At 46.0% G+C, this 20,033-nt stretch overlaps 1 protein-coding gene across 1 annotated transcript in view; it reads right to left on the bottom strand.

The window, feature by feature from the left end:
* The window catches only part of Antxr1 (ANTXR cell adhesion molecule 1), a 200,140-nt gene extending 192,953 nt beyond the window's left edge, over positions 1-7,187 (bottom strand). The window contains 2 exon segments of the mRNA XM_028853686.2: positions 6,661-6,781; positions 6,784-7,187. Coding sequence (XP_028709519.1) covers positions 6,661-6,781; positions 6,784-6,805 — 143 coding nt within the window. The 5' untranslated portion in view covers positions 6,806-7,187.
* Positions 7,188-20,033: the final 12,846 nt, after the last annotated feature.

Here is a 20,033-nt window from a genome sequence, read left to right as displayed (position 1 = left end):
CCCTTTCCACAAGGTGAGGGCACATGCCCAGTGTGGGCCAGTGGGCTGTGAGTGGCAGGATCTGAGCCAGTTCCCTTCTCCAGCATTTGCTTCCCCGGGGGCTGTGACGGAGAAGGGACTCTCCAGCAACCCTAGCTCACAGGACAGCCCTGAGTGTAGCCTGTCGCTGAGACCTGAAGGTTGCTTATCATCACAGCATAATGCAGCTCACCCTGACTGATTGGATGGTCTCTTGACTGCTCAGTCTTGCGTCTTTCCAGTAAATCGTGGGTTTGAGGTTGGCTTTACTGCTCAAAGTGGTCTCAGCCAGCCTCTCTCCACTTCAGTTTCCCCACTCGTAAAATGGTGATGGTGACTGTATAGATGTTACGGGGACTGCAAAGGCTAAACAGGCTTGGACAGGCGCCATGTATACCACAGTGCCTGGCAGGCAGGCAGAGCTGTGACAGCCACTTGTTATTTTTCCTGCTGATCTAAACTTGACTTTGCCTGCCCTGCCCCAAATCCTCACTGGAGCCTTCAGCTTTGGCTTTCCAGAGGCCTTCTAATGTCCTCTGCCTAAAAGGCCACCAGTCCAGACCGCTTCCGGCTTTGGCCTTCTTTGCACCTCCTGGGACAGGACATGGCTTGCTGTAGGCACTGTGTTATCCGGGTTTTCATTGTGGGGTCAAGTGCCTCAATCACTTTCATCACTATTGAGAACACATCTACGCCAACTACAGGAAAAGAATAGGCCAAGCGTAATGGGGGAAACTGAATGACTTTTTCAATGAGAACTTGGCACGTCCGAAAAACATGTCAAAATGTCCAAATATCCTTTGTCTTGTGTTAGGGAATAGTTAAATTAGTACAAGTGCTAGATCTGGTCTCTTGTTCTGACACTCAAAACAGACACCCATTTAAATTGGCATAAAGTGGGTCTAATTTGCATTTATGTGTCAGCTCTGTCTGTCCAAGGGCTGCCAGAGTTTGTCCCTAGACACTGGGAGATAATTACAGGTTATAATTATAGGACAGATGCCTTCTTCCAGCACCCCCCCCCTCTGCCGACTCTATTCTCAGGGAAATACCGAGTTTTCCCAGGTCTCCAGAGTCAGGAAAAGTAGAGGTCATTTACTTGGTAAAAGTAGAGGTAGATTACTCACTCACCCAGAGAGAAACACACAACAAATGCTTGCGTCTCACTTAGTTCTTGTCCTGCTACTCACCAAATCCTTCTGTTTGTAGACAGTCCTGCCTACTATCGCCTGGCCCGGCAGGCCCTCTTCAAACCTGGCAGCAAACTGCTGGAACCCTTGAACAAAATGAAGTCCTGGCCGCAGAGAAGTGTTTGTCCTGGTATCTTTTGAGGTTACTGTTGCAGCTTGTTGGAGGGATGCTCTCACACTCTCTGCTTCCCTCGCTCGGCGCCAGCTTTGCATTCTCCTTACCCTAAACGACTTTCCAAGGCCTTGCAGAAAGCGGGCTCCATCCGTGCGCCCTGACACATCTGCACGCCTGAATTCCCCCTTTCCATCAGATTCAATCTGAACAAACCACTGACTTATTGGACCTTTAAAGGGCAGAACACTCCGAGGCACTGATCACACCCCAGAGTGTGAATCACTAGCCCCAGGTCTCTGGGAGGTGAGAGGGGGGAGGCAGGAGCATGCGAATTTCCCACTAGTGGCAGCTGATGCACAGCGGTCCAGCAGCTGCTCCGTAAGTAAGCAGTCTTAACTGCTTGGGCTCCATGATTTATTGAATCATGGTGCAGGGATTTTCAGTCTCTGGAGCCTACTGGATCTTGCTGGCTCTACCGCCATGTGCTTCTCATTACAGCCCAAGAGCACAGAGTAGAGAGGAGCAGAACCGGCCAGGCTGGGAGGCCGGAGCAGACAAGATCCTGCTCTGCTGCTCTGTCAAGATCTAGTCCTGATTGTAGTGGTGGTGAACTAAAGTTTCTCCCATCTACAATATAGGGACCCTCCTGTCTACCTCCTAGACAAGGCTGTCTCGGACCCTGGTGAGAACACATGAGGCTGGAAAGCTCACCTGAATTTGGACTTTCAAAATTTCCTTTGTAAGTTAATCGTTGGGAACCCAGGTCGTTTGCCAAAAAACCCAATACTCTACCTAGGGAGGTTCCAGCCTAGGATGACAAATATCTGTCCGTATCCATTACTTGCGTGTCCATGTCCCTGGGGTGCCACACTCCCCCACAGCCCTGCAGATTAGCACACCTCAGAACACCAGATGGAAGTCTGAGAAAGTGGCAAGATGGGCTTCCTTTGTTTGGGGAAAGGAGACAGAAACATTGGTGGAGTAAGTCTCCCCCGTAGGCCCACCCCTCACCCCTGCTCTCTTCTCGAGTGTTCTATTTTTGAAGTCTTTATGGCACACGTATCATGGCCAGCACTTCCCTGAGACTGGAGATGGAAAAATCCGCCTTCTCCCTCTACATGAGGAAGATGACTACGTGGCATAGATATGCACATTGCCGTGACAGAGGCCCCCGCCAGAAGGGAAAGTCCATCCGTGTCCACGGTGGGTCCTGAAGACTTCAAAGAAGCTCTGTTGGTCTCTGAGCAGCGGCCTTCCAAATCGGACTTTTCAAATCCCTGATTGAATTCCCAGCAAATTACTCTTCCCAACTCTAACCAGAAAAGCATGTTTATATAAACATGAAATTCCATCAGTGTAAAGCCTTGTGCAGCCCCGCTGCCAGAGCCCCTAATAACGCCCTATTGTGTTACTGTGGTGTTCTGGGTTATCATTATACAGTCTTTGCTCCTGGTTTCGAAAACATGACGTTCCATTAACTATATAATCTGGGCTCCCTCCAGGCCAGAGATGCATCCTGCTCAAAGCTGAAGTGAGCCGAGCTGTAATGCCACAGAAAAGTGAACTGACTGAAGGAGGGAAGGGAATTGCAGGGGAGGGGAGAGTGGCCGCAGACTCCATTCCCTGTGACCCACGGTTCTGCCTGTAGCTAGCACCCCAGCAGCCAAGGGGCTCAGAAGCCCGAGCACAAACCCAGTCAGCATTCTTTCCCTTCCCACTCTGCTGCGGTCTGGTGATGCACAGAAGTGTCTGGGGAGTTCCTTTCCAGGACACAGGACTTGGTCTGCAGGGACTACCCTGTGGCCCGTCTGCCATGCCTGCCTGGTGGCCCGTCCTCCAGCTCTGGACTTACAAATCACATCAATTTCCCTGGTCGTGGGTGACAAGCTGGAGGCGTATATACAATGTAGAAGTTCTAGCAAGCTTTTCATTCAGCACAAAAATACCCCAGAAAGACAAGGATGGGAAGCCAGAGGCCTAGACTTAAATGTGAAAGGGATGGCTTCTTTCTTAATAAATAGTGAGGGGCTGGGAACTCAGTTCACTGGCCAGAGCCCCTCTCCATACATTCCTTAAGAATTCACAGTTGCCAGGTGTGGTGGTGCACACCTTTAGTCCCAGCACTCAGGAGGCAGAGGCAGGCAGATCTCTGCGAGTTCCAGGCCAGCCTGGTCTACAAAGCAAGTTCCAGAACAACCAAGGCTACACAAAAAAACCCATCTCGAAAAAACAGACAGAAACAAACAGAAAAAGGATTCAAAATCATTGGTATTTTTATTATAGAGAAATTTGAAAATTTAGAAGTTAAAACTCTTATCTTCTAGAGAGGAACTCTATTATAATAATAAGTCCAGACATGCACATGCAGGGGGTAGCTCTGTTCTGAGGTGGGAATCTAGTTACTTAGCCTAGGTTGGCCTTGGTCTCCCAAGTGTTGGCATCAAGCCTGGGCTCACTTCTTACAAAGGCGGAATGCACAGAATGTTTGGAAACATAATAGTATAAGTATTACATATTTCTCCTAAAATATCTTGCAAACATGCACAATCTGCAATGGATATACAGTACTCTGCATATTTCATATCTTACTTAAATCTCATTGTTAGACATTTAGGTAATTCTCAGCTTTTTACTATAAACCGCACTACCATAGACACACAGTAAGGGCTCCTTTTTGGCAGGGTTTCTTTTCTTTCTTTCTTTCTTCTTCTTTTTTTTTTTTTTGAAGATAAGGACTTGGATAGAAAAGAAGATCTTTAGCTGTGTTAAAAGCACGCCATACTTCCTGTCAAAGCATCGTCTCACTCACATCACTCACATGGCAGCCTCATGTGACTATTTAAACAAAATTAAAAGTTCACGTCCTCATTTGCATGGTGACCACATATGGAAAGTAGCTACTGTTTTGGACAGCAGGAACACAGAACACTCCTGACCTTCTAGAAAATTCTATCACGCAGTTCAAGTCCACAAAGATCGTCAGTTTACACCATCCTTAGCAAGACAAGACACAGGTGGCCAATACTGGACACTATAATGCTTTAAAAACCTCTGCCAACCTAGTAAGCACAGTATCTTGCTTGATCTTTTTCATTCTTTAATTGCTAGGGAAACAGAATGTTTTTGTTTGTGTATTAACTTTCACATATATTTTTCTTCAGAAATTATGACATAAGGCTATTTTCTAATTAGCTTTTCCACACTAAGACCAGACTTCAGAGAGTAAATTAGATCACAAAAGAACTTTTCAGCTTTTATACTTCACTTATGCTGTTTTTCACCCCCTGAAGAGCACAGTGCTTATATATTCAAATCTCCTTCTATTCTTCTTCATGGCTTCTGTGTTCCTGTCATTCTCCATAAGATGTAAACCTGAGGTTACACAGATATTCGTCACCATTTGCCAAAGAATTTTTTTTTAAATGATGAACTCATTCCCCTAAGAATTCATAGGTACTTATATATTTTTCTATTTTTGTTCACGTATGCTTTGAACTTTACCAAACAGTTTTCATTAATTTTCCTGCTAATGTATTTCAGTGTCTGCTGAGAAATTGTCTTCATTATTATTTTCCAAAAATGTTTTATACCTTTTGACTTGGTTGTCCCCTCTCAGAAATAATTTTAAGATAATTCTGCTAAAGTTTTTCATCATCTCAATAAAATAATTTATAAATCGGATCAAAAGCTCAGTTCAAATTATAGACTTAGGAACACCTGGTTATGTTCACAGCATCCAGACAGTAGTCCTCTGTGGGAATGGTGATTTTGTTGTGGATGTTGTTATTCAAGTTTCAAGTTTCCCTATGAGTTCCTTGGAACCTGTGATGCTATGGTTTTTATTGTTATTGTTTGCTTGTTTGTCTTTTGAGACAGAGTCTTAGGTAACCTGGGTTGGCCTCAAACTCACTATGTAGCCCAGGAGTCCAGGATCACTGTGAACTCCTGGTCCCTCTTGTCTCCGCCTCCCTATTGCCAAGTATTACAGGCATGCGCCGTGGCCACTGCCGCAGCCACCACCACCACCGCCGCCGCCGCCGCCGCCGCCGCCGCCGCCGCCGCCACCCACCACCACCACCACCACCACCACCACCACCACCTTGAGTTTATTGGTTTCTGTGGTGCTGGGGAACAAACCCAGGGCTTGGGCATTCTAGGCAAGCATCCTACTGAGATGCATCCCCCGCCCCAAAATCTTCCTAAAAGAGCACAATGCTGTGAGCACCTTTGGTTTCAGATAGAGTCCCAGAGTTTCTCTGACCCAGGAGCTCTAGCTCCCACCTGCTAAAAGCAACAAAAGATTTTCCATTTCTTAGCCTGGGCCTGAATTTTAAGTATCCACCTTCTCTCGTAAATCTGTAAGGAAGAGACCTCACTTTTTATCCAAAGAATCTGGAGTTGAAAACAGCCTCTACGGAAAAACCAAACCCTAGCAACTGCGAAGCACATTTGGTGTCCAGCGGCCAGCTTATTTTTCAGGACTCTTGTTCCAACTCCTAAATACTTTCCAGTCTGTGAAACTCATCTCCTCACCACTGTACTGCAAGCGCCTCTCCTGGCATTGGTGCAGATCTGAGGAGCCCGGATCTTGAGGGACCTTTTATTGTTGTAGCTGCTTTTCAGCAGAGCGCATGAAGCGGACTTGAGTGACTGCGGCTTGGCAACCCTGTGGGGATCTGGAAAGTGTTGAACTGGTCGTAACTCAGTTCTCCCTTAAGCAAAGTCCATTTTAGTCAGGAGGCCAATCATGCTGGCTTCCCTGGCAGCCCATCAGTCAAAAAGCCAACAGCCCAAATTTACCTACACCTCAGCTCTGAAGGCAAAGGACGCTGAGGACATTTGCCAGTATCTGAAAGCATTTTAGGTTGACTCCACTCAGGCGGAAGGGGGCAGAGTGCCTGGCATCTGTCTATAGGGTAGGGGGCAGGGATGGTACTCAGCCCCCTACAAGGCTGAGGTCCCCACGAAGGACCAGTTGGAATCCCAGAGGTAGAGAATACGTGACTTGGACTTCCACTGAATACCCCGGGTCATCAGGCATCAAGCCAGGAGAACAAAGACTGTATTTTGTGGCCGGACATTTGTAAAAGGAGATGGCTGGCTTTGAAGAGTACCCTTGCCTCTTTGGAAGTATCTGCAAGTTCTACTTCTGGTTGCAATCCCTTATCACCAAGGTGAGAAGCCAGACAAATAGAGTCAACTGCATCCTTCTTGGGGCCAGGGACAGCAAGAAAAGTAGGCAAAGCAGACCGGACAGCCCGCAGTTGGGGACCAGAGTCCAGCAGTGGCGCGCCCTGGGGACCACCCGCTGGAGAGCAGCATCCTCTAGGCACTTACTTGTCCAGGATGAAGTAGAGGTCGAATCCCCCATAGCAAGCTGGTCCCCCATCCTCGCGACGTCCTCCGTGTCCGGCGCACACGAGCACGAGCGCAGCCACACAGAGTCCCCGCAGGCCGCGCCCAGGCGCCCCGCGCGGTCCATGCTACAGATGGAGCGCTGGCCTCTCTTGCGTCCGCGGGACCTCAGGGGCTAGCCATACGCGGCCCGGGACTCCCGTCGGGTCCCTTGGCTCCCTGGAAACGCCCGGAAGCAATTGTCCAGAAAAGTTCAAGGGTTTCGCTCTGGTTTCCGCCGGTTCTGCGCCGGGGTTTCGGGTTTCAGGGACCCCAGGGCGCTCTGCTCAGCGGAGCTGCTGGGTTCGGGCCGTCAGGCCGCTCCCAGGCTAAGCTTGAAGCTTTGCAGTCGAAGCAGTTCCGTCCCGACGGCTCTTTGTCCTAGATTTTAAGTATGATGGGGTGGGTTTTCAAATTGTTCTTGGTTGGGGCAGAGCGGTGTCTTTGCTCCCTCCCTTCTCCCCTCCTTCTTAGTGTTTTTTTTTTTTTTTTTTTTTTTTTTTTGGTAGGGGAAGACAGTCCAAAGAGTGCCACCTTGTGGCCAAGGGCGGCGAAAGTGTTGTTGGGGGTCTGCTAGGCCATCGCTGGGCAGGAATGGATGGGGGCTTTTGGTGACCAGGGATGATAAACCTCAAAGCTTTCAGGAGGTCTGTAAGCCTTTAATTAATCCTTCCTTTTTGTCTTGCTGCTTGCCTTTCCCACAGCCACCTCTCCGTTCTCTCTAGCCTTTCCAAGCTTGCTTTCTTTCTTTTCCTCTCCTGCATCTGCGGATACAGTCACTGTAAATATTTGATGAAAACTCATTTCCTTCAAGCAGGGTGGCTCCAACCCCAGGCCAGGGTTTTTCAAACAAGAGCTTTTGTGCAAATGAAGCAGGGAAGAACAAGGCCTTTATGATCTGAGCCATCGAGCGACCTCACATAGTTTTATTTCAGATCATGAAGGGCTCTGGGTGATCTTGGCACACACAATGCCACCAAATGTGAGGCTTGCCTTGAGGCTGCTGCGGGCTTGGGACGGGCAAGGTCTCTGAATCATCTCTGCCTCCACGTTTCAGGTCTTCCTTTCTGCCTGTGAGCTTCGTCCTCACTCCCCATTTTTGATGACGCACCGAGGAATACACAGGTTTCAAGGCCGTCTACGGTGCAAGCCATTAGGCACTGTCCAGAAAGGCTTGTGCTTGCCTCTCTAGACTGGTGGGTCTTCCTTAGTTTGAGTCCCAGTTCCCACAGGACACATGGTCTAGCTTCCCCACCACTCTGGAAGTCAATGCACACTCTTGTCCCAGTTTCAAGTGTAGGCACACTCCTTGCCCTCCACTCCAGAGCTTCTGAGGCCTTTACTCCTCACCATGGCCATCCTGGTAGTTTTCCCCCAAAGCATATTCCAGTATCTTGGAAGGCTTTAGTAGTCACGGATTGGTTTTTCAAATAAGCACATTATTAGTGAATCACACTAGCTCTCCTCTGAGGCTATCTCCATGGCGGCCCAGCCTCAGTTCACACACCTCCCGCATAGAGGAACGTGTAAGTGACTTATTTGATAGTGCAGATTTGATGGTGTCTGATTTTTAAGGCACACATATGAGATATTGTGGCTTCCCCTCTTCTTGGTTCACTTACTCTGAGGAGGCTCAGCAGCTGTGATGGCTATTCTTGGTTGTCAACCTGACTACAGCTGGAACAAATTACAATCCAGAAATGGAGGCCACACCTGTGATTCAGATCTTGAGACAGGAAGACAAACAAGCCTTAATTCCAGACCTTGAGGCTGGAAGACACCTTCAATCTGGGCCACCCCTTCTGCTGGAAGCCTGGATAAGGACAATGGAAGGAGGAAGGGTTTGTTCTTGCCCACACCTGTCAGCACATCCATTCCTTCACTGGCATGGGAGCCTACTTCTTCGGGATCAGCACATACAGAAGATCAGATGAGGCACCCAGCCTCATGGGACTGAGCAGTTACTAGATTCTTGGACTTTCCATTTACAGCTAGACATTGTTGGGTTAGTCAGGCTGCAGCCTGCAAGTCATTCCAATATGTTCCATGTGTGTGTGTGTGTGTGTGTGTGTGTGTGTGTGTGTGTGTGTGTGTGTGTGTATGAATGAATCTCTCTCCTCATATATATATTCCACAAGTTCTCTGTGACTCTAGAGAACCTGCCTAATACAGTGGTGTATTATGAGAAACCCCAGCCCCCAGCACCTCCACCTGATGTGGCTGGACACTGCCATGCCCACTGACAACCAATATCAGTCACCAGCCTGGTGACTTGGGAGCTGATTCTCCAGGGCCAGCCTTGAGACCCTCTCGCAGCCTCTGAGACCCAAGTAAGCACCTGAACTGGCCCTCCCCTGACTCTGACCCATGGAAGCAGGAGACAGTGTTGGCTACATTCTCGGCTGCTGATTTGGGGGGCGGCTTGTTATGTAATGACAGGTAACTAACAAATGCCTGCCATCACTTTAGCCCTTGGAGAATTTCTGTAGGACAAAAGTGATTTGACAGTTTCCCAGACTTGCTTGTCTATGAAGCTGTTTTCAGGTAACATCTACTGGCACCCACATTTTGGGAATTACTGTTTGCAAGAAAAACAATAATTAGGGGAAGTAAAAATCCTCCAATTGGTCCAAGTTTGCTTTTTTTCTGTACTTTCTCCAGCCTCAAAAGAGGAAAGCCCATCTTGGCCCCATCAAGCTCTGTGATAAGAGATGAGAAGTCTACAGGAACCAGCTGGACCACTGCAGGCTGGAAAACCAGGGAGCACTGGTCCAGGGAGAGAAGGACTTAAGGGCAGAGTAATAAAGAACATGTTTGTATGATTGTCAGGGAAAGAGCTTGAATGTCCCTGCAGGGAACTGAGGGACACGAGGAACCAGGGAGGTTTTAGGAACATCTTCTCTCATCTGCATGCCCTCAGGATCCTCTGAGCTATTTAAGCATTTGGGTGGCAGAGGAATGCCTTGAGAATATTATCGGAGAGTGGTTCAGAAAGTCAGCTGGGAGAGAGCACTGGCTCGCTGATGGAGCCCCCTAAAGCCAAAGACACCATTACAGAGGACAGGCAGAGACATAGACTCCAGGGCAGGAGGAGGGCCTATTCAAAACAAGCTTAGAGAGCGGCACAGAGGGTAGAAGATAAAAGATTTATCCCAGGATAAATATGGCCCTCGGGAGCACAGGCAAGTAGCTGGAGGAACTCGGGCATTGGAGTGTACTAGCGGCCCCCCGCCTTTCTTCCAGGATTTTGCCAAGAGGGCTTTTGGTACAAGCTGACCATCTTTAGCTTGCTGCCGCCTCAGCCACTGCAGCTGCCTCCCCTTCCTCCTCCTCCCCTTCCTCTTCTTCCCTCTCCCCTCTTCCTCCTTCCCTTCCTCCTCCTCCTCCCCCAGGTATGCAGGTAGAGGCCAGGGTGTGAAGGAGTCTAACCAGCACCACATGCTGCGGAAGTCAGGAGAATAAGCCCTGGGAACCCCCCACCAACTGGACAAATGTCAGTTTCACTAAGGAGTGTCCAGTGGAGAAGAGCAGAGGGATGCGATCCTGGGCTCTGTCACTAGGAGGGGAACATCTTCCTTTCCAGGAGACTAAAGAATAAGGAGGCAGTTGGTGACAATTCAGATGTTTTATCTGCAATAGGAAAAGCATCAAGATATTTAAAGATTCCATAAACCTCAAACCCTTTGTCTTTGAAGAGATTAGAGAATTTGCCACTAGACTGAGGTGCCGTGGCTTCAGTCTGGCACAGCACTTGCCATACCAGAGGGGACTGGATTTCCCCCATTGAGACAGTAGTTATTAAATATGATGTGCCTACCTGTCAGCTTCTTACTGACTCACTCACTTGTTGACACCTTCCTCCCATGATCCAGGTCCTTCAGTCAAGCTTCAGACAGTTGATAGGTGCTGTATCACACTATCTATCACACTACTACCAGAATCTCATTGGGCACCAAAGTGCTCCTTGGGCTATTGACAAAGGCTTGGAAAAAGGCTCCAGACAATGCAGACTGAATAAAATTTAAGTTGTTTCTCCTAACAAATAGTTGCCACCAATATGGACACATCTGGTGCATTCTAGCACATTTTGTGTCAATCGGGTAAACACACTATTTGTAGGCTCTTGGATGTCTCACTGGTTGCCGGGACCACACACCATGTGTAAAAAGGTCAGGGAAGTATTTACCAGAAGCAGTTTATCTTGAACAATAGAATTTCTGAGGAATCTGAGCCATATTGACTTTGGTGATGGGATAAACAAAAGTGCCAGTAATCAAGTAAAGCCCATCCAAAAGTAAACAGAGCCCATCCAACAGCCAATAGAGCGTCAAAAATAAAAAAAGCAAACTGTGTCTAGCTTCAAGTAGGCTCAGTACAAAAGCCTTGACTCATTCCAAAGCACCAGCCCAAAGTCCCGCTAACAACCCTTGCCATGAAGGGATGAAACCCACTCAAGATGGAATGTAGCCCAACACTGGCTGATCCAGAGCCCTCCAAAAAATTAGCGCCTACTGCAGATGGGTCAGTTATCAGCCCACGACAGATCCTATTTAATCTTGTTCACAAGCCAGCTCTTCTAGGGCCACACACCATCTATATTAGCGACGTTTCTCACCATTGGGACAAGAAAGCAACAAGGGGGACTTTAAATAGGAAGGGATACAGTCTCCGATGGTGGCAAGGACTTGAGGCGGCAGGTCACATTGCATCTAAGGTCTGGAAGCAGAAGGCAGTGAATGCCAGGGCTCAGCTGGGGCCCCGGCCTGTGGAATGGACTTACCCACAGTCAGGGTAGGTCTTCCTACTTCAAATGACCCAATACAAAAACTCCCTCACAGATCTGCTGCAAGGCTTAGCTACCAGGTAATTCTGTAATGTTGACAGTCGTTACTAACCCAGCCTTCTGAAGAGCTCATTTCCTACCCTTGCTGAACAAACGGTTCATTTCATGTAGAGCAGTGAGTAGGCCAGCTAAACTCAAAACTCAAAAGCTGAAGTGGGTCAGTACAGTCCAGGGTCCTGAAGAGCCTGGAATGATGGAAAGCTATCTTAGATAAGCTGAAGCCAACACAAAGCTAATCACAAACCAGGTCAGTTCAGTGCCAATTCTACTCAACTCAGTCATATTTAAGGGTTTTACTCACAGATTCCAGACCAATTCACACTGATGAGAGAGCAGGGGAAAAATCTCTCGAGGCCTGTCAAGCCCATAATCATTTTGATCCTTCTAATGGCCATTGTTGTGAGGTCTCCACCAAAGATGACTACTTGGACATGGGTTCAAGTCAATAGAAAGTCTTTATTAGCCAGCCAGTGACTACACTAGGTGCCCAGGACCCCAGTGTAGCCCAGAGCCTTTCTTGGGGTGAGCTTTTAAGCACAGAAGCCATATCCTGGGTTGACACACCTCAGTTAGCAAGAACAGTTAACCGAATTAGAACTACAGAAGCCAGAGAGCAAGGGTGGTACCTTTAGAGACTTTCCCAAAACTGTGGACTTGGATCAATTAGGTCTTTGCTCTTGCTTTGGCAGGTGTTGCTGCCTATGTGCTAGGTTTCAAGGCCTGAATGGTACTTCCATCATGGCGTCAGTTGTGCTAAGGTCTGGAGGGCTTGTTACACTACCTTCTAAATTCCGTGCATGTGGCCCTCAGAGTGTATGGTCATGTGGTCCATGTGTGGACAGCATGTGTGGATGGGTGCTGTGATGGAGGCTTGCTCATTGTGGAACAATCCCATGGAGCCCTTCAAGGTACAAATATCTGTAGAACACCAGAAATGGGTTTAGTGGTTTGAGGAATACAAATAGTGGTGGCCCGTTTGTTTTCTTCCTTGTCTGATATCTCTCTCCTTCTTCCCTGATGAAAGCTATCAAAACATGCAGAATTAATGTCCATTTTCTAGAACTAGTCGGGATGACCCACAAGTGAAGACAGGAGTCTCAAACTAAGCTGTTCAGGAGAAGCAATTCTGCCATGCTGGCTGTGCAAGTTCCTTGGCCTACCCTCAGCTCAAGTCCCAACTGCATAATAGAGAATAATATTGCCTACCTCGCTGGGTTGTTCAGCAGTTCAACAAGACAATGTATCATCCACAGCTTCAGGAAGAACTCAATAGATTTTGGGTTTTATTGCTATTGGGAGACTCTGACAAAAAGCACTTGCACTTCTCCTGGAACCACTTGCAGATCATGTGATTTTTCTAACAATGAATCAAAGCTCACTTTGTATGTAGGCTATTCACATTATCAACTTGTGAAAATGCAAAGATGAAGACTTTAGCTCATCTAGCAACAACTGGGAATTGGTGTTTCCTAGGATACAAGTAAGAAACAAATGGAAAACAGACTTAGGCTATCAATAATAACCCATTGGCTAACGTCCTATTTCCACCAGCCAAGAATGTTCAATAGCTAAGCTCCAGTGAGATGTCTGAGTGCAATTAACAACCAGTGACGTTTCTGTCACTTTTTTATTATTACTGTGTGTGGGGTGCGTGCATGTGTGTGTGTGTGTGTGTGTGTGTGTGTGTGTGTGTGGTGTGATGTGTGTATTGTTAAATGTGTGTGGTATGTGTGATGTGTGTGGGTGTATGTGGGAGTGAGGGTGTGGGGGTGTTTGTGTGTGTGTGTGTATGTGTGTGTGTTATGTATAGGTGTGTGTGTGAAATGTGTGAAGTGTGTGTGTGTGTGTGTGGTGTATTGTGGTGTCTGTATGGTGTGTTTGTGTGTGGTATATGTGTGGTGTGTGTATGGTGTGTGGGGATTGTGGTATGTTGTGAATAGTGTATTGTGTGGTGTATGTGCACGTGTGTGTATGTATGGTATGTGTATAGTGTGTGATATGTGTGTTTGGTGGTGGTGGTGTGTGTGTGTGTGTGTGTGTGTGTGGTGTGTGTGGTGTGGTGTGTGTGATGTGGGTGTATGGTGTGTGATGTGTATGTTTGGTGTGGTGTGTGTGGTGTGGTGTGTGTGATGTGGGTGTATGGTGTGTGATGTGTATGTTTGGTGTGGTGTGTGGTGTGGTGTGTGTGATGTGGGTGTATGGTGTGTGATGTGTATGTTTGGTGTGGTGTGTGTAGTGTGGTGTGGTGTGGTGTGGGTGTATGGTGTGTGATGCGTGTGTTTGGTGTGGTGTGGTGTGTGTGGTGTGTGTGTGTGTGTGTGTGTGTGTGTGTGTGTGTGTGCATGGGGTGGGGGACATGCATGCTATAATATGTGCATTGAAGGTCAGAGGACAGTCTTGTAGAGTCGGTTCTCTTTTTTCACTTTTTGAGAGTTCTGGGATCCAGTTCAGGTCTTCAAGCCTGCTTGGCAAGTGCCTTTATTCACTGAGCCATCTTGGCCCTTGTTCTAGTTTTTGAGATGTATAGATCCATTTAAAAAGCACAGATTGGGGGTGGATCTGGATGGAGTTGGGGGAGGAGTGGAAGGTGAGTATGATCAAAATAATTGTATGTATATATGAAATTCCCAAATACTCAATAAAACATATTAATAATAAGTACACTTACTATTCATTCTTATTAACTTGCTTGTTGATTCAAATACTTTGCAGATATCTACTGTGATGGCTCATCTTCATGGTCAGCTTGACTAGATTTGGAAACCCCTGGGAGGTACATTTGGAGGTGACTATGAGGGTTTCTAGAGAGTTAACTGAGGGGAGAAGACCAACCCTAAACATGGGCTGGGTGCCAAGACTGAATAAGACAGGGAGAAAGGAGCTGGAAAGCCTGATGAGTACCAGCGTTTGTAGTGGGTAGCTGCTCTGACTATGACCTTGAAGCACTGCCCCTAGTGAGGTAGCAGGTAACTGTTATAACTGTCTATGACCTTGAAGTACACGCCCCTTGGGTATGGCTGCTTGGGACCCTAAGACCTGGGATGCATGCACATGCCTCTCTTCTCTTCCTTGTGGTATTGGATACTGAGATCTTGGACCAGGCAAATCAGCATGGGACATAGCTCAGCTTTCCTGGACCCTATGATACATCTCCCATGGTAGTGAGTTAATCCCCAAATAAATTCCTTTGCTCATCATTAAATGGACTCCATGGATTTCTCCCATTAGGCATTCATCTCTTTGCCTCCTGATTGGGTGCAATGTAACCAGCAGTCTCACGTTTGTGTCTTCATCCTTTCTCCGCCAAGATGACTTGTATCCTCAAACCGTGAGCCACAAGAGATACTTTCCTTTCTCAGGTTGCTTTTTCGGTATTTTTTGTTATGAGAAATGAGAAGAAGTAATATACTTATGTGTATATTATTGTGCTTTGAATGGGGGATACATTACAATAGCTTGGACTTTCACAGAGATTATCGAGTAGGTAGAAATGTAGAACCAGTATTGACACAAATGATTTTTATTCTCTCTTTGAGAGAAAACTCAACAGGTTCCTTCCACCCCATCATGACAAGTCCAAGAGAATAATAGCATCCCCGGTGATACATTTATGAGGACAACTTGTTCCAGAGGTGAATGAACTAGAAGAACACAAATGTTTCTTTTCTAATGAGCTCCCTTTAAGGAAGAGACCTAAAAGCGATCATGGAGAAGCCCATGGCATTAAGACTTAACTCTGGGCTGCACAAACTGCCTCCAGCTTATGTGAGAGATCCAGGATGCTTGTGCTCACTCCTAACCCACCAGAGCACAGGGGTGTGCGAACAGAGATGTAGCTAATGGAATGTACATTTATCTGATGTGTTTGCTCAGAGCGTTGAGCCCCTTGCAAATTGCTTGAGAGCTCTAAGAATTGGGGCAGATTTTCAGAGATAAGTAAATGTGTGTCCAACCAAGATGGGTATCTAAGAGGTCATCCTGGATCCTCATATTTGAAAGCATCTGCTCTTTCCAGGCCAAAGTAAAAATCGAGAAATCACATGTCACCTATTATGCATGAGGGGCAGGACGTTTCCAGAGTAGGGACCAATTTTGAAGCCAGAGCCCACGTCAAAATTGAGAACTCAAGGCATGGAGGGTGCTGTGATTCCAGCCTTTTTTCTCCGTTTTATTTCTCATCATGGACGATTGCTGTGCAATCTTGATCGTTTTTTTTATAAATTTAGGCATGTTAACTTGTGTCTTAAACCCAAAGAAAACAGTGGAGTCAATGAATAAACATATAAAGAAGGCCAAGGGGAATTATTATCTTTGGGTTGAAATAGACAAAACACTCAATGGAATTATTACAAATCTGAGAGCCAAGAAGGAAGAAATAAAGACCCATAGTCAGAAAACTGTCCCTTAGCAGTCAGGTCTGCCCAGAGGCAGAAGGAAAACCTTGGGTGGTAGATAAGGAGCGGCCATGATTTAATGTTGGAACAGAAACTTACAAAGCAGAAACAGCATGGGGATTCATTACATACTTCCTAAGTAATGGGGTCAGTTTAAAACACAATTCTAGATCGTGCATTCAATTGAGGAACTGTGGGAAAGAGGAGGGAAGGAATAACATCACACTCAGCGAGGGAACAGCGCTTTAGGCACTCGCAGTAGATATTTTTGAGTGATTTCCCCACATGTTGATAGTTCCCCATAAATCAGGTTTCCTATTGTAGAACTGTTGCAATTGCATTTTCTATTCTTCATTGCTCTTGAATCTAGTTACATGATCTGCCGTATAGCTGTACCTCCCCGGTTGGATTGACTTGGCCTTGCTCTGAGATTCAAAGTCTCCAACACATTCTCCAACCTTCTTAATTAGTACCACTGCTTTATATTTAGTTACAAAATTATAATTCAGAAAGTAGCTCTGTGCACTTTACATTCAGGAGCGTGGAAGAGCTTTGGAATTTGTGACTTATGGGAGCTGGAGCCATGTGTGTGCTTAAATACTACCCTGTGTGATGAAGAGGGGCAGGAAATGAGGGGTTGGGGGAGGAACCCAGGAGAACACCAATGTTTTTAAAGAGCTTGGCATAGAAAGAAAAGGAATATCTAGGAGAAAACAGTCATGTGTGTCAGCTGGAGCACAGAGGCAGAGCATTGTAAGGTCTTCATTAGACTAAGCAACTGGAAGCTCTTTGGTGATTTTTATGAATAAAATGTGACGAGAAAAATCCACTGTACATCGGATGTAAACCAACATGCAGCATTAGGTAAAGGTGGTGTGATGGTTGGTTTTAAATATCATCTTGTCACAGGGGTCCTGGGCTGAAGGATGTCCTATCAGGTTGGTCTGTGGGAGGGTCTATGGGGAATTGACTTGATTGTTAATTGATGGGAAGGTCCAGGCCACTGTGGGCAGCATTAATCTTTGGGCAGGTGCTCCTGAGCTACATAAGAAAGTTAGCTAATCATGAACCTGAGCAATTCAGGAAGCAGTGTTCCTTCAGGGTTTCTGCTTGAGATCCTGCCCTGATGTCCCCCAGTGTTAACCAGTGGCCTGGAAGTAGAAACCAAACAGACCCATTCCTCTCACGTTATTTTTGTGAGTTTTATTGTTTTTTCTGTCCTCTCTTGGATTTTAGTGAGATTCTGAGAACGAAGTTATAGGAGTTCTCACCATCTGTTCCAGTGAACTCCGACCATATTGTTCAGTGCCTCTCACCTGAGAAGGGCACAGAGAGTCACTTCCCTTGTCTTTACTTTAGCTGGACCACATGGCTTCAGTCTGTAGCTACTGGCTAGCTGACCCCAGGCAGGTATAAAATGCTTACTCATGAATGCTGCTCATCTTCCATGATGGCTTCAGTAGTTGACTGGTACTGTTGGTTGGTACTGTTCTGCTCCTGAGCAGTTAGGAACCAGTTTTTGACTCCAGCTTGGCTTAATGCTCCAAGTGACACCATCTGCAGGAGGTACTATAAGAGATAGGCTACGCCAGCTGCGCCCAAACTCTGAAGACCCCTTCTCTTTATTTCTTCTCTAGGAGATTCTCAGCAAATTGCTGGAGGGATGTCTGTGCTGAATTTCACTGTTTGAGCAATTTCCACGGAATGAATTAATGGAGGAGGGAGGAGCCATTTGCTTCCTGGAGTGTGAAAGGCAGTATTGTGGATTTGACTTCCCTATGTGGCTATCTAAAGGATTCAGAGGCTCTGGGGCAGGCATAGATCTTAATGAGATCGTGTGTGTGTGTGTGTGTGTGTGTGTGTGTGTGTGTGTGTGTGTTCTAAGACTCTGGCCTCTGATGAACCTCACAATAAGCATAAACAACACAGCCCTCATCTAAGGCTTAGTTTGTGAAACTGATGCAGGTCACAGCACTGTCTTTCAAAAGATATGCACGCTCTGTCAATGAATGGTATTAAATACATTTGTGTGGGAAGAAACCCTGGACTCATATTAACTAGGCTAACTAACTGAAGTGGAACTAAACAATGCTCCGTCTGACACCTCAGTATTGTATATTTATTTCCTATTTTAGTGATTTGTGATATTAGTGAATATCTTTATTTCTACATTCATAAAAGAAACACTACTAAAGCTTAAAACACACATCAAACCCCACACATTAGTAGTGGGAGATTTCAACACACCACTCTCACCAAAAGATAGATCTACCAGAATGAAACTTAACAAAGAAATAAAGGACCTAACAGATGTTTGACTCAAATGGACTTAATAGATATCTACAGAACATTCCATCCTAACACAAAAGGCTATACCTTCTTCTCAGCACTCCATGGAACCTTCTCAAAAATTGAGCACATGCTTGGTCACAAAACAAATCTCAACAGATACAAAAACATTGGAATAACCTCCTGTATCTTATCAGACCACCATGCCTTAAAGTTAGACTTTAACAACAACAAAAATTATAGAAAGCCTATAACTGAATAATGCCCTCCTGAAACATCAATGGGTCAAGGGTAAAGAAAGAATATTCAACTGGGAGAGTAAAATTGTTTTTCTTTGAAGTTCTTAAACTTTTCCTTTGTATATTTTGATAAGTTTACATAATCTAGAATTTTTATCTTCCCAGTAGGTTTTGTTTTTAATCCTAAAATAGAAACTAGCTAATTCTCCTATATAACATTGACTTCACCACTTCCCAAAGTCAGGTGTATGACACTGAACACACTTTCTGGGACTTAGTTTTCTTTCTTTGTTGCCCTCATCAGGCAACATTTACAACTGTGGTCTTTCAAAACATCAGATTTACTTTATTTATTTTATGTGTATGTATTTTTGCCTGCATGTATGTCTGCATACCTGCATGTATGTCTACATACAGTGTGTGTGCCTGGTGCACACAGAAGTCATAAGAGGGCATTGGATCCCCAGGAGCCTGAGGTACAGCTGACTGTGAGCTGCCATCTGGGTGCTGAGAATTGGGCCTGGGTTATCTGGGAGAGCAACAAGTGCTCTTAACCACTGAAGCCATCTCTCCAGTCCGCTCGGTACAATTGTGATATTTGACCCCCCCCCTTTTTTTGCCTTTATGGGCTTCAGAATATTTCAGAAGTAACACTGATTTGCAAAAAGTGATGAAATTGCAGCACAATGAAGATAATTACTATAACTTCCTCCCGGTAAGCACTGACCAATATAGATAATTTTTAAGTGGTGGGAATCAATATCTCGATTAGTTTTACACAGGGATAGCTCATGCACAGATAAAGGAAAGAGCAAGAAATCTCTAATGACTTCCAGGAACTAAACAAAAATATATGGGAGCAACTTTTAAAATGGAGTGCAGGTTCCTATTATGATACACAATGCTGGGAGATTATTTTCTTCCAGATCTTTCTCCTTTGATGGAGACCCTAGTGCTTGGGTACCATGTGATCTCACTTCTGGCCTGTCAAGGAATGGAGGTTGCAGACCATTGAATCAAATATGGTCAAGGGAATATGGAAGTGGTATTCAACATTAGGTAATGCTTCTTGAACTGGGAAGGCAAATGAACGTGAAGAATGAGGCTGACTTTCTGGTCTAGCTATCCTGTCCTATGAGAAAAGCAACGGCCATTTTCAGATGAAAGAAAGGGGCAGAGTTTACAGAGGTGGAACGTGCCATTTTAGGGAGAGAGGCGATCTGAGGTTCTCAGTATTGGCAGGAATATGCTTCTGGTCAGCTGTTCCCAGTGTCTCTTTGGGTTATTACAGATACTCCTGGGCCCTTGAAGGAGACTCCCCTTTCTGATTATGGTCACTTTGAGCAGGTTTTTGTCCTTGCTGGTCTAAAATGCCATTTCATACATCAGCAAGATAGCAGTGGCATAGTCTGAGCCCATCCTCAGGCTGTGGTTTGTGGTATCTGAAGCCTTTGAAGGGGTCCTGTCTAGGGAGAGGCCTTAAATACAGGCTGACAGGTGGGTATAACACATACCATGCTGTACCCCCATAGAAATCATGAGGAATGTCAG

The sequence above is a fragment of the Peromyscus leucopus genome, chromosome 3, assembly GCF_004664715.2.
Source record: "Peromyscus leucopus breed LL Stock chromosome 3, UCI_PerLeu_2.1, whole genome shotgun sequence".
Taxonomy (NCBI): Eukaryota; Metazoa; Chordata; class Mammalia; order Rodentia; family Cricetidae; genus Peromyscus; species Peromyscus leucopus.
This window is presented reverse-complemented; position numbering and strand designations above follow the sequence as displayed.